At 40.5% G+C, this 15,802-nt stretch overlaps 1 protein-coding gene across 8 annotated transcripts in view; it reads right to left on the bottom strand.

The window, feature by feature from the left end:
* Positions 1-7,030: 7,030 nt before the first annotated feature.
* chchd3a (coiled-coil-helix-coiled-coil-helix domain containing 3a) overlaps positions 7,031-15,802 on the bottom strand; it is a 67,643-nt gene continuing 58,871 nt past the window's right edge. For 6 of the 8 annotated variants that reach the window (XM_075471745.1, XM_075471747.1, XM_075471750.1 and 3 more), the window contains 3 exons: positions 13,461-13,596; positions 11,506-11,546; positions 7,031-7,716 (listed from right to left, as the gene is read on the bottom strand). In XM_075471745.1, coding sequence (XP_075327860.1) covers positions 7,707-7,716; positions 11,506-11,546; positions 13,461-13,596 — 187 coding nt within the window. In that variant the 3' untranslated portion in view covers positions 7,031-7,706. The remainder of the gene's footprint in view (positions 7,717-11,505; positions 11,547-13,460; positions 13,597-15,802) is intronic. The other 2 variants (XM_075471748.1, XM_075471749.1) reach the window with 1 other exon arrangement.

Genomic DNA, 15,802 nt, shown 5'->3' with positions numbered 1-15,802 from the left:
ACAAGCTTCTGACAGAAGTCCAGTTGGATTCTTTACTCCTCTCGTTTGTTAATTTTGTTGATTTCCTGGCACAGACCTGACTTTAAAGCACAGGCCTCATACTCTCAATAGATTTGAGAAGTCCACCCAGCTTAATGTTAGCCGTCTTTATCCGTTACACATCAAGCTGTGTCCAAGCATCAACAGTCTACCTTGTGGTTTGAGGTTATTCTGAATAATTCCAAGGCAGTCTTTTCTTTTCACTATTCCATCCCCACAGCCATGAGCATGATGCTACCACCACCACGATGAGCAGTAGGTGCAGTGTTGTCGAGGCTGAATGCCTCCTCATTACCCTTCCTTACATACCTCTGGAAGAATTCAGTCGTTATCTTTCGTCAGAGGTCTTTCATTTTCATTAAAGAATTTCTGTTCTCCCAACTTCAGCCTTCACGCAAGGGTGTTTTTTTTTCTATGTGCAGCCTTAAAAAGTGCAAGGAAAGAAAGCTGTTCCAATTTGATGAGTGTTGCCACTCTGAAGAACACTGACGCACACTTTAAACCTGCAATCTGTTGCTTCCATCTCAGTGAAATTACACATCAGTAAAGATCTTCTCTCTAAAATGACCATATCTCTAATGATGCAGAACAATATCTTTGGCTCTCAAACATTAGACTTGTTGCAGGTCTGTATAAATGGGTTTTGAAACTGTAGGATTTTTTGTAGCGGATAGGCTTTTTAAAGTATGCTAATGATATACTAAAGGTAGAAACCATCAGCTTTCCAAAGGAAATTTCTATATTAACAAGTAGCTTGATTGCTGTAAGTCTGCGGGTTTGTGGGAGTGTGCAAGCGGGTGTGTATATGGCCGCCAAGGTCATTCCCATCCCCTGGCGGTCCTGCTGTCTCTTCAGCACAGCAGCTCAGGGTCTCATTACCGCTCACTTTATCTCTGAGGGAAACTGAGAGTCAAAGCTTTCACTCACTGCCTCTTTCTCCCCTTCACACATTCACATAGAGCCACACACCCCCATCACATCACTGCCATCACTTATTCAACAGTTCTTTTTTTCTCTTTATCTCGGTAGCTTATCCACACCAGGACAGCAAGCTTTTGATTTATACATAATTAAAAGTTCTTTTGGTGGCCTTATTGTCCTTTTATTGTCCTATCTGAGAAAAATGTAAATTGAAATAGAAGGCAAGCATTCAAAGCTTGTATGATTGGAAAAGTTAAATGGATAAATGTATTCCTTTTTTTTTCAAAAGAAAAATTAATGCTCTCTTTCCATTCGATGTCAGCGACATCAGATGTTTATCGTTGTCTATCATCTATTATTCTTTTAACAATTCTTGTACGTGATCAGGAACTGAGAAGACCAGTGCTGTTTTAAAAGCAAAATATTTTCTCCATTCTTCATCAATCAACTGTTTTCTGACTTCTTTGTTGCATTTCATTTTCCACCAATGTTTTTCTGTGGGTGACAGGCTCAGACACAGTCTTGCTAGAATAAAACACTAATGACACGGAGCATGTTGTGCTGAAACCTGCAAACATCGATCAGCATTAATAGAAAGCTACCTTTTTGGGAACATGTGCAAGTTACCCACATGCCATCACAGATGCTGGCTTTTAAACTGACCCCACATCTGTCAAGCCAATTTCAAACTTTTGATTAATCCGACAGAAGAATGGCTCCCCTAGGAATAGTCATGAAAGGCCCGGGTTCTATGACATGCTCTTTTTTTTATCCCAACTCATGTTGCTGACCTGTTGCCTGTCAGCCTACTTAATAGAGAGATATCCCATCAGGTTTCTCATCTTTTGTTGCTCCCGTCCAAACTTTTTCACACTTGTTTGCTCACATTCAGAACATCTTTGTCTTATTAAGAAAAAGCAATCCTATTTTAAACAGTATAGTTATTTTTACGTTCATGTTATTTTAAGTGAACACAATACTTGTACTTTTAAAAAGGACCTCAACTTCTTTGGACATCAAATTTACTGCAAAGTTGTCCAACTATTTCTTGAAGATCTTCTTTTCTCAAATAGATATTTGAGCTGTAATAAAACAGCTTGAGCTCAAATAGTTTGAGTCAATCCAATGAGGCTTTCTCTCCCACTATAATCAGCTCTGCCTCTGAATAGGATTGGCATGACCCAAGCTTCAGTCAGACAGGAAGGGGACCGCTATCTAAAACCGAGCCAATAACTCACTCCCCCAGCAGCACAGGTTGTAGCCGGAACAAAATAGCCCTTTATGGTGTCGAGCAGACAAACACCAGCTCAGACTCAGGGAGAATAGAGGAGGAGCAGAATAAAACATAAAAAGAACAAATAAATAAGAAGTAGAGAGAATAGCAGAGGGGAGTGTGAGGGAAAGAGAGTCCATAAATCGTAGCCTGGTGCAGGGCTGCAGGGCGGGTGGAGCAGACTGATGAATAGAGCCATCAGCTTAGGCAGAGGCTACAGAGCAGCCTGCCATCTGCCTCCATTACTAGAATGGAGTCTGCTCTCATCTGCAGGCCCCACTGGCATAGCTGGAAACCAACTTTTCTTAGTGTGTGTACATGTGTGTCTTTACTCACTCTCAAGTCCAAGCAGGATGTGGTGCACCATGCTTAAACTTAAACAGTACTTCAGCTGTGTTTTCTTGGTTTTTTTATTTGTGTTGGGTGAATACATTAGTGGAGCGCTTGTATATATTAAAGGCATGATGTGTGTGTGTGTGTGTGTGGGGGGGGGGGGGGGGGGTTGCACGAGAACAAGAGGGCTGCCCTCAGAGAAGAGTTACAGCGGCATGACAGGCGCTTCACATCTCATTGGAAAGCAAGACGAGCCAATCACTGCCAAAAGATCCGCCCCTCAGGCTGCCAGCCTATTCTTCAACGTCTTTGATGAGTAAGAATGAGTGAGGGAAAGAAACAAGTGGGGAAAAAGTTAGAAAAAGAGCAGAGGTAGATGCAACAAAAGAACAAAACAAGGAGAGTCAATGCAAACTCAAGTCTAGCGACAGACTGTGTGGAGAGACACTGAAAGACATGCAGGAGGACAAGAGCCAGAGAGCGAGCGTGGGGAAAACTTTAAAGGGAAAAGCAATTTTTCCTCAGAGAAGGTCATTTCATTGAGTGTGGTTAGTCATCATTGTGGAGGATGTTATCTTTTGTATTGCAGAGTTAAGTGCATAGTGCTACTTTAAAAAAAAAATGCAGCTTCTTTACAGAGTTGAGACACTATAGGACTGAAATATCATAAAAGCACTGAGATGAAATTACAGTTTTGTGCTTATCGCTTTGTGCAGCCCAGAACAGGAACTGGTGTTGGTGGCAGTGGTAGAGTGTCATACAGAAATTGATACAAATCGATGTAAATAAAAGTCAACAAAATGGACACGATGCACACTGGAGGCAATTTACTTCGATGGAGCAAAGTGTGCAAACATATATTCTAAAATTACCCCATGTGGTTCTCAATGAAAATATGTTTATGTTTGAATCTTTAACAAACAGCTAGTATCTATCTAACGCATACAAATCATCTGCAGGCAATATTTTACCCATGATAACTACAGACAAGTGTGTCATTTTTAGATCTGCTTCATTGTGTTTTATATTCATGTGAGTATGTCATGAATATGGATGCACTTTATGTATTCATGTGGTGGACATCAAGGTACAGGTAGAGGACATCAGTAGTGTTTCCAACCTTTTTTATTTTGCGGTAGCCAGTGCTTTACACTGATAATGAAGATTTAAACCACATGTGTCCTCACATTAAGTAGAAATAGTTCTATCGCTGCCTATTTTCTTTTTGAAGTAGGATCAAAACCCCAAATACATCCACTTAAGTTCTTACACTGCGCTCGTCTGTGAGTCCTCAGTATTGTGTTATGCTGTTAAAAGATATGCTTTTGTCAGACATGCATGTCAGATCAGCAGCTAATAACAAGACAAGAGAAGTCCTCGGTCCGAGACTGAAGAGCTGACCTTCTCGGGTCTTCTTATCTGCCAAACTAAAAGATGAATTATCATGACAATTTGCATTATCTGGAGCAGAGATAATCATGACAAAGAGGGTTGGCAGATGACATAATGCAGCCCTTTTTAAGAGGTAATTGCACGTTTCATGGTAGTACTGGGCGCTTGATGCCTGCATGGCTGACACAATCAAAGAAATGAAGATAGAGTGAAGATATGTTGGAGAAAAAGGGAATATATGACAACGGATTCTCCTGAAGTAATCACAACTTCAGAGCGAAATAGAAACATACTAAAAGGTCAAACCTTTAACTATCTGTGCCCTTGACAATGCTTTGACAAGCATCGGAGGCTTTTGTCATATATATAAATGGACTTTGAAATGGTGCTAAAATCCGTTACATTGCTGACATTCACTTTTGTCCAGCAGCAGAAAAAATGTAAAACCTTTTCAGCTCATTTATGGAGCTTACAAATACGACACATTTAATTGTATGCAAGACAAAACCCTGACAAATAGGCCTGTCATGAGAAAGGAATTGTTAAAAACCTTACATGCAGTGCTCACACAACAAAATATCAAACCAGTACCATGGTAGGTTTTGTGAAAGTGGTACTACACTACGTAGAAACACTTCCACGTTTCTAATATATTTCTCTTAATTTTCTTTGATTATAAAGAAAATATTGTTCGATTCAGACACTACAGGTGCACATTGCAACCTTGTTAAATAATAGATATCACCATGAAACTTCCCCATTCTTTTTCTTTTTGTAGGCCACTCACATCTTTGACTCTCGTCCCCAGCTGCTTTCACGGCCATTCACATTTTGGATCTCGGGACTAAAAGATGCTCGGTCAGGCAGGTAAGCAACTCACAGGTGAGAAAGACTTGAACAACCCGCACAATGGTCGTTTGAATCAGTGACACACGTGACCTTAACCACCCTCCAAGCGTGAACGATCTTTCAAATACTTAGAAGCTGAAAATCCCCACCAATTAGTGACACCTGAAGAAGCCTTTTGGATGAGACGTCTTCAAGAACCAAGAAAAAGCAGCTCAGTTGCCCTTAACAGAGATCTTAAAAAAGGCTTTTTTTTTTCTTTTTACAAGTTTTCAGAAATGTCTTGTGTGAATATTTAAATGATTAACTGTCAAAATGAATATGTAATATTTTAATATTGGCATAAATGTACAAGAAACTAAATTTTGCAATGATATCACCTAAATCTGATCTTTTTTTACCTCAGTGATCAAAAAGAAGACATGTTTTTGATATCTAAAAGCTACAACTGATCAAGAGGCGCTTTAAAAAAAAAAAAAAGCAGAATTTTGAGAATAAAGGACAACTGCAAAAGCAAGGCTTGATCGAGTCTGGGCATCCAGGCCTCATCGGTTTCCAGAGGTACAATAGGTGAGGCCAGGCTGAAATACTTTGCATTTATGAACCTTATTTCAACCGATTACAAGGTCGATCGCGGTTCTACTGATTCTGCAGACTCGATACTCAACGAGCAACAGCCATCAATAGAAGCTTAGGAGTTGAATGAATGCCTAAGTAACCTAGATTTACAATATTAACAAATTTGGAACAAACCCCACGATTTGCTTCAGTAGAAGCATTGAAAATAGACTTTTTTATGTAGTTTTATATGCTTAACCTATCGTTTTATTTAATATTTCAACAACTGCAAAGATTTTCAGCTCCAGTCAAATGTTTGGAGACACCTATCCATTTCAAATGTGGAGGTTAAGTTATTCGTTTTGAACTCATGATTGTAAAAATCTTTTAATTATATTAGAGGATATATAATCTCATTACAGACAGAACACATTCTTAAATTGCTTATCTTCGGTGCAGTGGTGCTTGGTCATATTGTTGAGTCATGCAGCTTAGAGGGGAAAGATGAGGGGAAAAAAAAGTGGCCTTCGTCTATTCTATGAAAAAAAAAAAAAAAAAAAAAAAAAAAACACCTGCCATGAACTCCAAAATCCATTATCCCCAACCTTTAGAAAATCCTACCAACACACAAACACCCGTTGTATAATAGAAGTCAACCCCTTACCCCTTTGAGACCCTAAAAGTCAAAAAGCAGGACAGCTGACTGATATACAGAGGCGGATTAGTCACAACGAATCACACGCTTGCACGCACACACCCACCCACAACCCCTGCTCCTCTTGCTCCGTCCATCCCAGAGCTTCTTCATCTGCTGCAGAATTAAGATAACGTCTGCGATCACCGGCGTTCCACGTTAAAACCAGGCGGTGTCCCTTACAAAATTAGAATTAGAATTTATAAGTAATCATTTCACCTAACAGAAAAAAAACTACTTTTAAATTCAATCTAAATAATGTTAGGTCATGCAATGTTAAGTCCTGCATGGCCTTAAGATGCAGAATGAGGCGCGCCACGACTATGCTCCGGGACAATGTGTCTATGAGCTTCAGTAAATTAGGCACTAAATCATTTTAGATGTTATCTATCTCACAACACTAATACTACAATGTTCCCACATGCAGTTACTATTGTGAAAAATAGGCATGCTGTACCATGGGTTTGTTTGCCTGGCTAGCAATATGTCTTAGAAGCATTATTTTAGTGAAGTTGCTGAGGCCACTTCATCGCACACTGTTCAGTTTAGTGGAATGGGGAAGAGGTATTGCAGTGAAAGCAGAGGTCACCCCTCTTCTTAATGCACTGGTATCTTAAGCTGCCTACACAGAACGTATTATATTCCACTAAACCCAACATATAAAATATCAGCACAATGCCATTATCAACCAAACTACTACATTTGGAGTTTTTTTTAAGAATATTTTGAATGGCAACATAAAGAAAGAGAGCAAAATAGAGTGAAATAAGATGATGGGCAGCTACTCTGGGTTGAATACTTCCTCCTTGGTTCTGTCCCCTTTTTCTTGGTTCATGCTGACAACACAAGGACTGTGTATCCATCAAAACTTCTTAATGCATGCTGTTCTGAATATCAAAACACACACGCACACACTCACTCTGAAAAGAGGGTGGCCGTTGTATATTCATGGACAAAAATTCAACAGCAGCATGTGTTTTTGTTTCTCTTTTTATTTTCGGATCAGACATCATCACAGGTGCTGGTGCGGGTGAATGCTTAACACGCACACTTACATGAGTAACATCACAAATAAATGCAGACAAGAAATAGATGTTTGTATGTGCATCTCTGTACACAAGAGTGCTTGAGGAGCAGGAAAACAATAAATTAAGGAGAACAAAATTGGACTGACTTATTAGCGTGAATACGTTATTTCTAACTGTTGAGATGAGCAGAGATGACTGAAAGTGAATTGTGACAGTGGTGGTTGGCTTTCTTGAGGTGGTTCTGGTTAATCCTTAAAGTCTGAGCAGACGGCCAAGCTCAGGCCTGTTGTGTCCTGTTAGTGCCCTGCTGTGTCTCCAAAATGTTGGACAATGTCACTGCCCCTCTGCCATACTCACAGGAGAGATAGACGAAGGAGTAAAAAGGTAGGGAAGGAGGTAGGAACTGAGGGAACGAGGTGTCTATTTTTCTCTCAAGGTGCTGTGTTCAGTGCCTCTAGTCGGGTTTGGTTTGGGTTTGGTTCTCCACAGGATCCTCAGGGTGCGTGTCTTGGTGCCGACTCGTTTCTCTCCTCTTCTCCCGATTTAGTCTGTCAGTCAATCCGCCGATTATTAATCCCTCACAATACGCTCCTTTCTCTCTGCCATCCTTAACCCCCGGTCCTCAACTTGTTCTGCAGACAAATCAGAAAGGAAAGAGAAGGGAAGGCAAAAATATCAAATTTGACAACAGAAGAGAAAGATTTTTTTTTTCCACACATAAGAGAAGACACAAAGTGAGGAGGGCCTGAGAGTACAATAAAGGGAAGAGGATGTAGTGAGTTCAAGAAGCAGAGAAGGGACCCAAGGGTACTGGAGTCCATGTTAGTGATAAGTGCAACCACAAATCCCCAGCACTCCCTGTCAATAACCATTTGAATGGATCTACTGCAACAGATGCCGCAGGATGAAAAGCGCCTAAGCGTGGAAAAAAAGGAAAAATGTAGATAAAAGGTAAGACAGAAAAATACCCTTTTCCTGAGTGGCCAACGTAATAGCTGCATTCTAGGATCCCTCTAAAGGAATCTGAGTTTATTTTCTGCACTATTGATCCAACCATAAAATGATTATTAGATAAAAACAGTTGCTCCTAGCATGGCAGCTACATAGTAAAGTTCAGGTTAAGACGAAAGCAGACTTTGAGGAAAACACCTGCAGCACAGTTGTACTTTATTACTACTTATTACAAAGCGTCTGGAAAACAAGGCAGCAGCTTGAATCAATTCCAGTGTGGCAAGAAATACTGACCTTAAGATTCATTGAGAAGGTTTCTTTCAAGAGCCTCTTATCCAATTCGATTGTGTGCAACTAACAAATAATATAATTTATCCAATGCCAATTAGATGCCAACAAAACTGAACTCAGGGCATCCTTCATAAACAGAAACCCAACAAAGTGCAAGTTCACACAGTCTGCCAGGGACCACTCCTCCCCTTCTGTACTTGATAATCATAAAACTGCCAGCAGGATTGTGTTCTATGAACCAGACTTATGCGTGCATCATTTAAAACCCATCATTCAAACAAAAACAGAAACTTCATGGTGGGGCAAGTGAAAAACTTACACTGCAGTAAGACACTAGGGCCACATAAAACATGTTTAACGTTCAAAGCCCTTTCCACTCATGGGAGGAGCGACTTTGTGAGGTCAGCACACCAATAAAGTAAAGCCACAGAATGTATATTCATCGTACAAGTGAGACTTAACATCAGGATGTGGATAACGCAGGTCAGAGTTTTATTACCGCCACACGTCATGTTGTCATGACACCGACCTTACAGGTGCACTGTAGATGTGGAAAACACTAGTGGGGATTGGGAGAAGTTGACAATATTGCTTTTCTGCATGTTGCATGTGATATACGACTCCCCTTGGCTTCTTACTCCCCACGGTTGTATTGAAACAGTATAGCCGGCATAGTTGTTGTCTGCGAAGGTAAAGCATCATCATTTTACCTGGGGTCACTGTGCACAAGTGTCAGGCAGAGCAGAGAAGCTGCAGCACGATCAGAAGCCTGACCGAAAGACTTTCCAAGACTTCAAAGAATACTTAGGTGCTGCTCATAAAAATTGTAAGATAAAGGACATAGTAGAAAGGTTTGGAGAGTGCTTTTTTCCTAAATTCATGCCTGCTCAGACCTGCATGTGTTGGATTTCACACCTTAATTAGATAATCCAAGATGTAAGATCACCAGATTTCATGTTAACAGTGATACCCAACTCTTTAAGTAGGGACTAGTAAGATCTTCATGTGACCTCAGCCCATCACACCTTTTTTTTAAGATGTCACCAAGCTTCTACATTTTTACCATAAAGACATTTCTCCTTCATAAAATCATAAGTTTATTTTATATCAAAAGTGTAAACGTGCTGAGAGAAGATTTTTTTGGCATAACTACAGAAAATCTACACAAATAAATGTAACACTGTAATACTGAATAAAATGGGATGCATATTAATAATGACGTTGGACAAGTTTTTCATTCCAGTCCTTGTAAATATATCACCGCCCGAAACCAAAAACAGGAATCGAGCTCAGCCCTTTGAGAGTCAATGGAAGGCGAAAGGGTCAGTCTGAAAAAATGAAGTGGAAAAGGAAAAGATGGGGAGCAAAAGGCAGTCATGCAGCAAGAATATGGAATGAGGCGGCAAGCAGTGGATGGAGAGATCGGCCTCAATGATAAACTCCTATTTACTGTGAGAGAAGAAGGAAGAAGAGACTCTATCTATCCTCTGACTGCCTCTCTCTCGCTGTTTGCTATCAGGCCTGTTAAGCGCTGAATGCATTAGAAATGTGACTAGGGATGAAGGGATAGCAGATGGAGGGAGTGAAGGAGGGATGTGGCAAGGCGAGGAGGGCACAAAAGAGATCGAAAGTGGGTCTAAATGTTATCACTGACCGTGGCGATAAGAAGTCTAATTATCAGTGACAAAGGCAGGGAAGCTGACAACGCTTCTGTCTCGGCTGATTCCAGTTGAAGGGTCAGTATTGTAAAACTGAGATTTGGGGGATTTGGTTTTTATCCATGGTGAGATGGCATCTCGGACATCCCTATCTGCTCCTAGGGTGCTGGAATTTAAGATTTCAAGGGGACGGACGAGGAAGAGAAAAGAGATTCTGCTATAAAATTCCTTCGAGCCCGGTTATCACATGCTTTGACTGAGAGGGCAGCAGGATCAGAGAAGGCTAGATGGCACATTTGGAAGTTCTGACCTCCAGAGTTATAAGTCATGTCCTTTGGCATTCGTTCTTGGAGCAGCCTCCTGCTTGGCTCCGATAAAGCTGCATAATCATGAAGGTTCATCAGCTTGTATCAAACTTCCTCCATTCTTTCCACCGATTCTGTCTGCTGTGTAATTCTGCACATTATTCCTTCAGAGCCTTATCACAGAACTGTTTCTTTCGCACCTAATGACTTTAAAAGCAAGTCTTAAAGAAGATAAGCACAGACAAACACGAGAGTGCTGTGATTGCTGCTGGGTGATAAACATGAGGGGATTACCATATCATCTCAGGCTTGCTTCCAAACAATTTACAGGATCATAGCAGCATCCGGACGGGGAACATAACCCTCGCTGAATCTTGACGAGGGTACAGGTAGCCCTCTTAAACACACGCACACACACTCGTCCACCAGATGAATAAAACATTGCGCAATTTACATGATATATACCTAAAAAGAAATCTGCCTGCATCCGAGTTTTAGATCTAATACTAATACCCACGAGAGTGAGCGAGAGACACAAAACTCAGTTTTCCCCATTTCTGGGAAAACAATGCAATTGCAAAAAAATCTAATAGAAAAGCTCTATGAATGCAAATTGAGTCTTTTGGGGGGCAGCGGATGTTACAGATTGCAAAGTGAGAGAAGGGGAATCAAGTTAATATCAACCTGAGTGACATTACTATTACCATACTGTTTTGACTGTAGGAGAAGGAGGGTGAAACAATATTTGCACTTGGCAATGAGCTGTAAGAGCACATAGAGGACAACGCTCTCCAACTCCAAGTTGCTGCTCCCCTGGACTTATTACATTAAAACAAACACAGAAACAGACAGAGGAACGCCTGCGTCAGCAGGTATTATGGAAATATATGGTAAGGTTCAAAATGGCTATTTAGAGTGAGCTTTATTCAGGCGCCACTGGAGCCACTGGAAATGATATTCTCCTGTCTAAAAGCTAGGAGCCGGTGCATGTACTGTAATGGATGCCAGTGTGTAAGCACGTGCAGAGTGTGCATATTAAATCAATTCATTTAGACATCTAAAAAGGAAATTGCTGTAGCAACTATACACACTTATAATACTAAATTTAATCTGGAACTGACAGACACACGAGGCTACTTGTATGCATGTTACTTGAGGTAACATGCAGACTTCACTACACAGATATGCTACCAAATCAGAAAGCGCAATAACTTACATATCATCTGTCCATGAAGGTGCATGCGCATACTTGTTGTTCTTTTCAGAAGAGGAAAGAGGATTACTTTGAGGAGTTTGGAACAATTTACGTTCAATGTTCCTCACATTAAGTTGCATACAGTTTGACAAAGCATGTAAAACACACGTACAATTACAATAAAAATCATTTAAACATGCAGAGGATCTACAGTTGAAATGATAAAGCAGAATCATAATGAACTAATCAGCAACAACAGTATAAGGCATGGCTGGGGCTTGCAGGGATACAGTGAACCCTCGCTATAACGCGGTTCACCTTTCACGGTCTCGCTGCTTCACGGATTTGCATCGTGCATTGTGTTCTGCATTCTGATTGGCTAAACAGTCTCTCCGCTTCTTCTCTACCTGTGTGTCAATAACGTTGTGGTTTAATATGTACACATACACGTTCATTACAGTTCTCAAACATAATCGATGGTGGCATGTCGGTATATAAGAATCTTTTTGCCCAGAAGAAAAAAGAGCGACAACAACTACCGATAAACTATGTTCTTCTCTCGAATAAACACACCTGCACCGCGGGCTTTAGAAGAAAAAAACGCTACAGAGCGGAGTCAGGATGCAGCGGCTCAGTCAGAAGAGCAGTGAAATACATGTGAGTCACTATTTGTCCCACTGTACTTTGTATTTTTTTTCATAATCATTTTTCATTTTCTCCCGTTCTAATCCAATGACTCGGGTCGCGGTGAGGCGGCGCTGATCTCCGCAATTTGAAGCCTTCAGTTCGTATTGATGATTAAGATGATTATTTTACAGTACAGTAGTTATTTGTAAAAAACAAACCGTTTATACAGTACTTTTATTTGTTAAACAAATGCTTGGGCCTGTAAAAAGGTTTTGTTCTTTGGTTTCAATGTATTATGGAATATTTCATTGTATAATAATTGTAAAAAAAATAAAGGTTACACTTCACGGATTTCGCCTCTCACGTTCTTTTTGGAACGTAACCCCCGCGAAAAACGAGGGTTCACTGTATCCCCTTCATGCTTCTGGTTGCTCTGCTTTATGTGGATTTTTGTAAGTGTACATACCAAATTTTCCACCCATGTAAATTGTAAAAACTATTTTTGTGATATTTCACCAAATAAATTTTTCTTTTAAACATATATATATACTTTCTATTTCACTTCAGCAGCCTTTATTGTTCTAAAAACTGAAAATGTGCATGAAAACCTCTTGATGGAAACACAATCACAGGTCACCAAATCCACATACAATGTTTTGCTGGGATATCTTGGGTCACGGCATTTGTGTAGGTGTTCCTTTCGACATGTACCACTCATTTAAACATATCTGCTGCCCCAGCGTATTCCCAATAGCAGCCACACATTGTGTCCGCAGCAGCCTCCCACAGTAAAACAATTCGCCCCCTCACACAACACAAAAAAGTGCTCGGGTAGGGTTTGAGGAATACAACAAAGAGCTTTGACCAGCCTTCATATTCCCTAGATCCCAATCCAATTGAGCATCCTTCCTTTACTGGAACAAACCCCATAACTAGAGGCCCCACCACCCATCTCACAGGACACAAATAATCTTCTGCCATCGTCCCAGAGGCAGACACCACAAAACACCTGAGGGCCTGTCTTAATGCCCCTGAGGGTAAGAGCTCGTTTGCCTCCTGGTGTTGACCTATATAATGTTAGTCAGGTGATTTTAACGTTGTGGCTGATTTGTGCACTAAGTTACACTTCATGAAGATGTGGGGAAATCTTTAATTCATCATAATCATAGTTCTCAATCTATAATTTATTATTATTCTCTTTCAATTACTTAAAGTCAGAAAGTATAACAGGAATAATCTAGATCTACCTGCGCAGATAATATTCTTTGGAAAAAGACAGAAGTAACAAGTCTAAAAAACATGCTCACAAAACAGGAAAAATGCTTAAAGACGGATAACGTAGTACGGACCTGTTTGGCGTTGTTAACACACTGCAGGTAAAGAGTTGCTATGTTGGAGCAGTTCAGGGTTTTTCCAACGTTCTCTTTGTAACACGCAAGGATCTGGCCCTGGAGATCTGCACACACAGGATACACCTCATACCTCCTGTAAGGACGAAAAAGAGAGAAACAAAATAGTGTGAAAAAAGGGGAATATGGTATTTAACGGGCAGAGGGAAAAAAAAACCTGAGTGAGGAATGATAGAAAAGGGAAAGGTGAACGGATCATTTAATACAAACATGATACAGAAAGATGAGCAATGCTGGATGATTGGTAAAATAAATGTGAGATATAATCATTAAGAACAAAAGAAAGGGAATAAAGACAAAAATGAATACTTATTTTTAATCTCAAATGAGCTCATATAGTTAGACTTCACAGAGCTATACTGTGGACTACAGTGTGTGCACCCCTGATTTTTCTTACTGCCTTTCCAGCCCAAAGCACCTGAGGCAACCATCAGCATTCCTATATCTGTTGGGAGGAAGGTCAAAGGTCCACAGCCTGCTGTGCACACAACAACACATCAACAGAGAGGCCAAAAGGTGGTTTCTAAAAAAGTTCAACTATGGCTTCAGCTCCTGGAAACGGGGATCCATCACTGCCATGGGACTACACCGAAGAGAGGCTCCACAAGTCAAGTGCAAATCAGACCAAATCATGAAAAACAGAGCGTCAGTCTAATCTAGACGATTGTTACAATGTAATTAAGATAATGATGATGAGATTAAAATGACTGGCAAGCCAAGTATACTCTCCTTGAAAATTAGTCTCTCATTTTGCTCAACTAAAATAAAAAAAAATAAAAAAGCCTTTATAAAGGTCTCATACGAGACAGAATTGATTACTCAGTTGGCTGTTAGGTAAACAATGTACTGATTTGGAATTGAAACTTTGCAACTATCCCCTTCGACTGCTCACATGGAAAACTTGTGGCATTCATATGGAGTTTTTTATGCCAACGTCTCTGCTCCTACTGTAGGCTACAAATCACTTTAACTTCGCGTGAGTACAGCCTTCCTTAAGGTTTGCAACAGCTGCTGCTAATTAAGCTGTGGGATCCAGATGATGGCACTTTTAAAGATAGACGCAAAACTAAACCTTAGAGTGTTGGAATGGGGCTTTCTGGTGAAATATATGCAAGAGTTGGATGCTTCACCGAATCTCAGAAGACGCACATCCCACCAGTGTGGGTGTTGTGCCCGGTGTTAACTGCTTTTGTCTCTCTCCTTACACACCCCATAAAAAAATCCATAATGACTACGCATGCACATGCCTATTGGCCTATTATGCTAATGGCGGTGTCATCGTTTTGCTCACATCAGTGCTCAGGATGCTCCATCTGCCTCACTAAACACATCTTGCATGGGTGTGAAAGACAAAGAGATTTTGCCCGTCAGCAACTCCGGACATCTCAAAGGAATATTGGGGGATGAAGCCGAGCCCCTGTAGTCAGAATCAGATGTTTGATTTGCATCCTGGTGAGAGAAATCCCCCCCCTGTTGGATACAGAGTGGGGGATTGGTCGCATGGGTCATTACCCGGGGTGCAATGCAGCAGGAAGCTGCAGTGGGGATGTGTACATATGTGCATCGCCCCGTGGTTCATATGTGGAAGCAGAGCTACAAAAATCCATACACTCCCTGTCAGTACACCTTCCACAACTTAAACAGAAGCATCAATAATCAATACCTTTGACTGAGATTGTTTAGCTTTGCTTATCTAAGCAGTCAATTCTTAAAAGAAGTTAGAGAAGATAGTTGGGTTTTTTTTTGTTCGTGGTTTGTTCATCATTTGCCGTGGTTCATTAGTGGTGAGCTGGAACAGCTTAGATCTCTTGCAATCTGTATGTTGAGCAAAGCAAACCTGCCACTGGCTGTGTTTTTTTTTTTTTCATTTTTTATCTTTAGCATGTAGAGATTGGCATCAAAGTAGAAAATACTACATCAGATTTACACCAATATCAACACTCAGATTTTAACATCATGGGGTAAAGACAAGAGAATTTGATCAAGATTGATGCCGAGATGTTTGGAAGTCATTTATCAATTAAAACCTAAAAACCCGGAGACCTGAGGACAGTAGTGCGTGTCAATTTAAAAAACAAACTCAAGTTGGTCTTGTTTTTAAATTAAGCATCCGTGCGTCGTTTTCATTGATTTTGTTATACTTTTAGTACAATCGTTTTCTTTTCTTGATGGCGGTCCCATAATAGCCTTTAGGATCTTATAATTTGCCAATTTTGCTTCTTTTTCAGCCTCTAATTTCTTAAACTCAACTCAATATAATCTGTTAGTGCGATGAAGCTGGG

The sequence above is a fragment of the Odontesthes bonariensis genome, chromosome 8 (genome assembly GCF_027942865.1).
Source record: "Odontesthes bonariensis isolate fOdoBon6 chromosome 8, fOdoBon6.hap1, whole genome shotgun sequence".
Taxonomy (NCBI): Eukaryota; Metazoa; Chordata; class Actinopteri; order Atheriniformes; family Atherinopsidae; genus Odontesthes; species Odontesthes bonariensis.
This window is presented reverse-complemented; position numbering and strand designations above follow the sequence as displayed.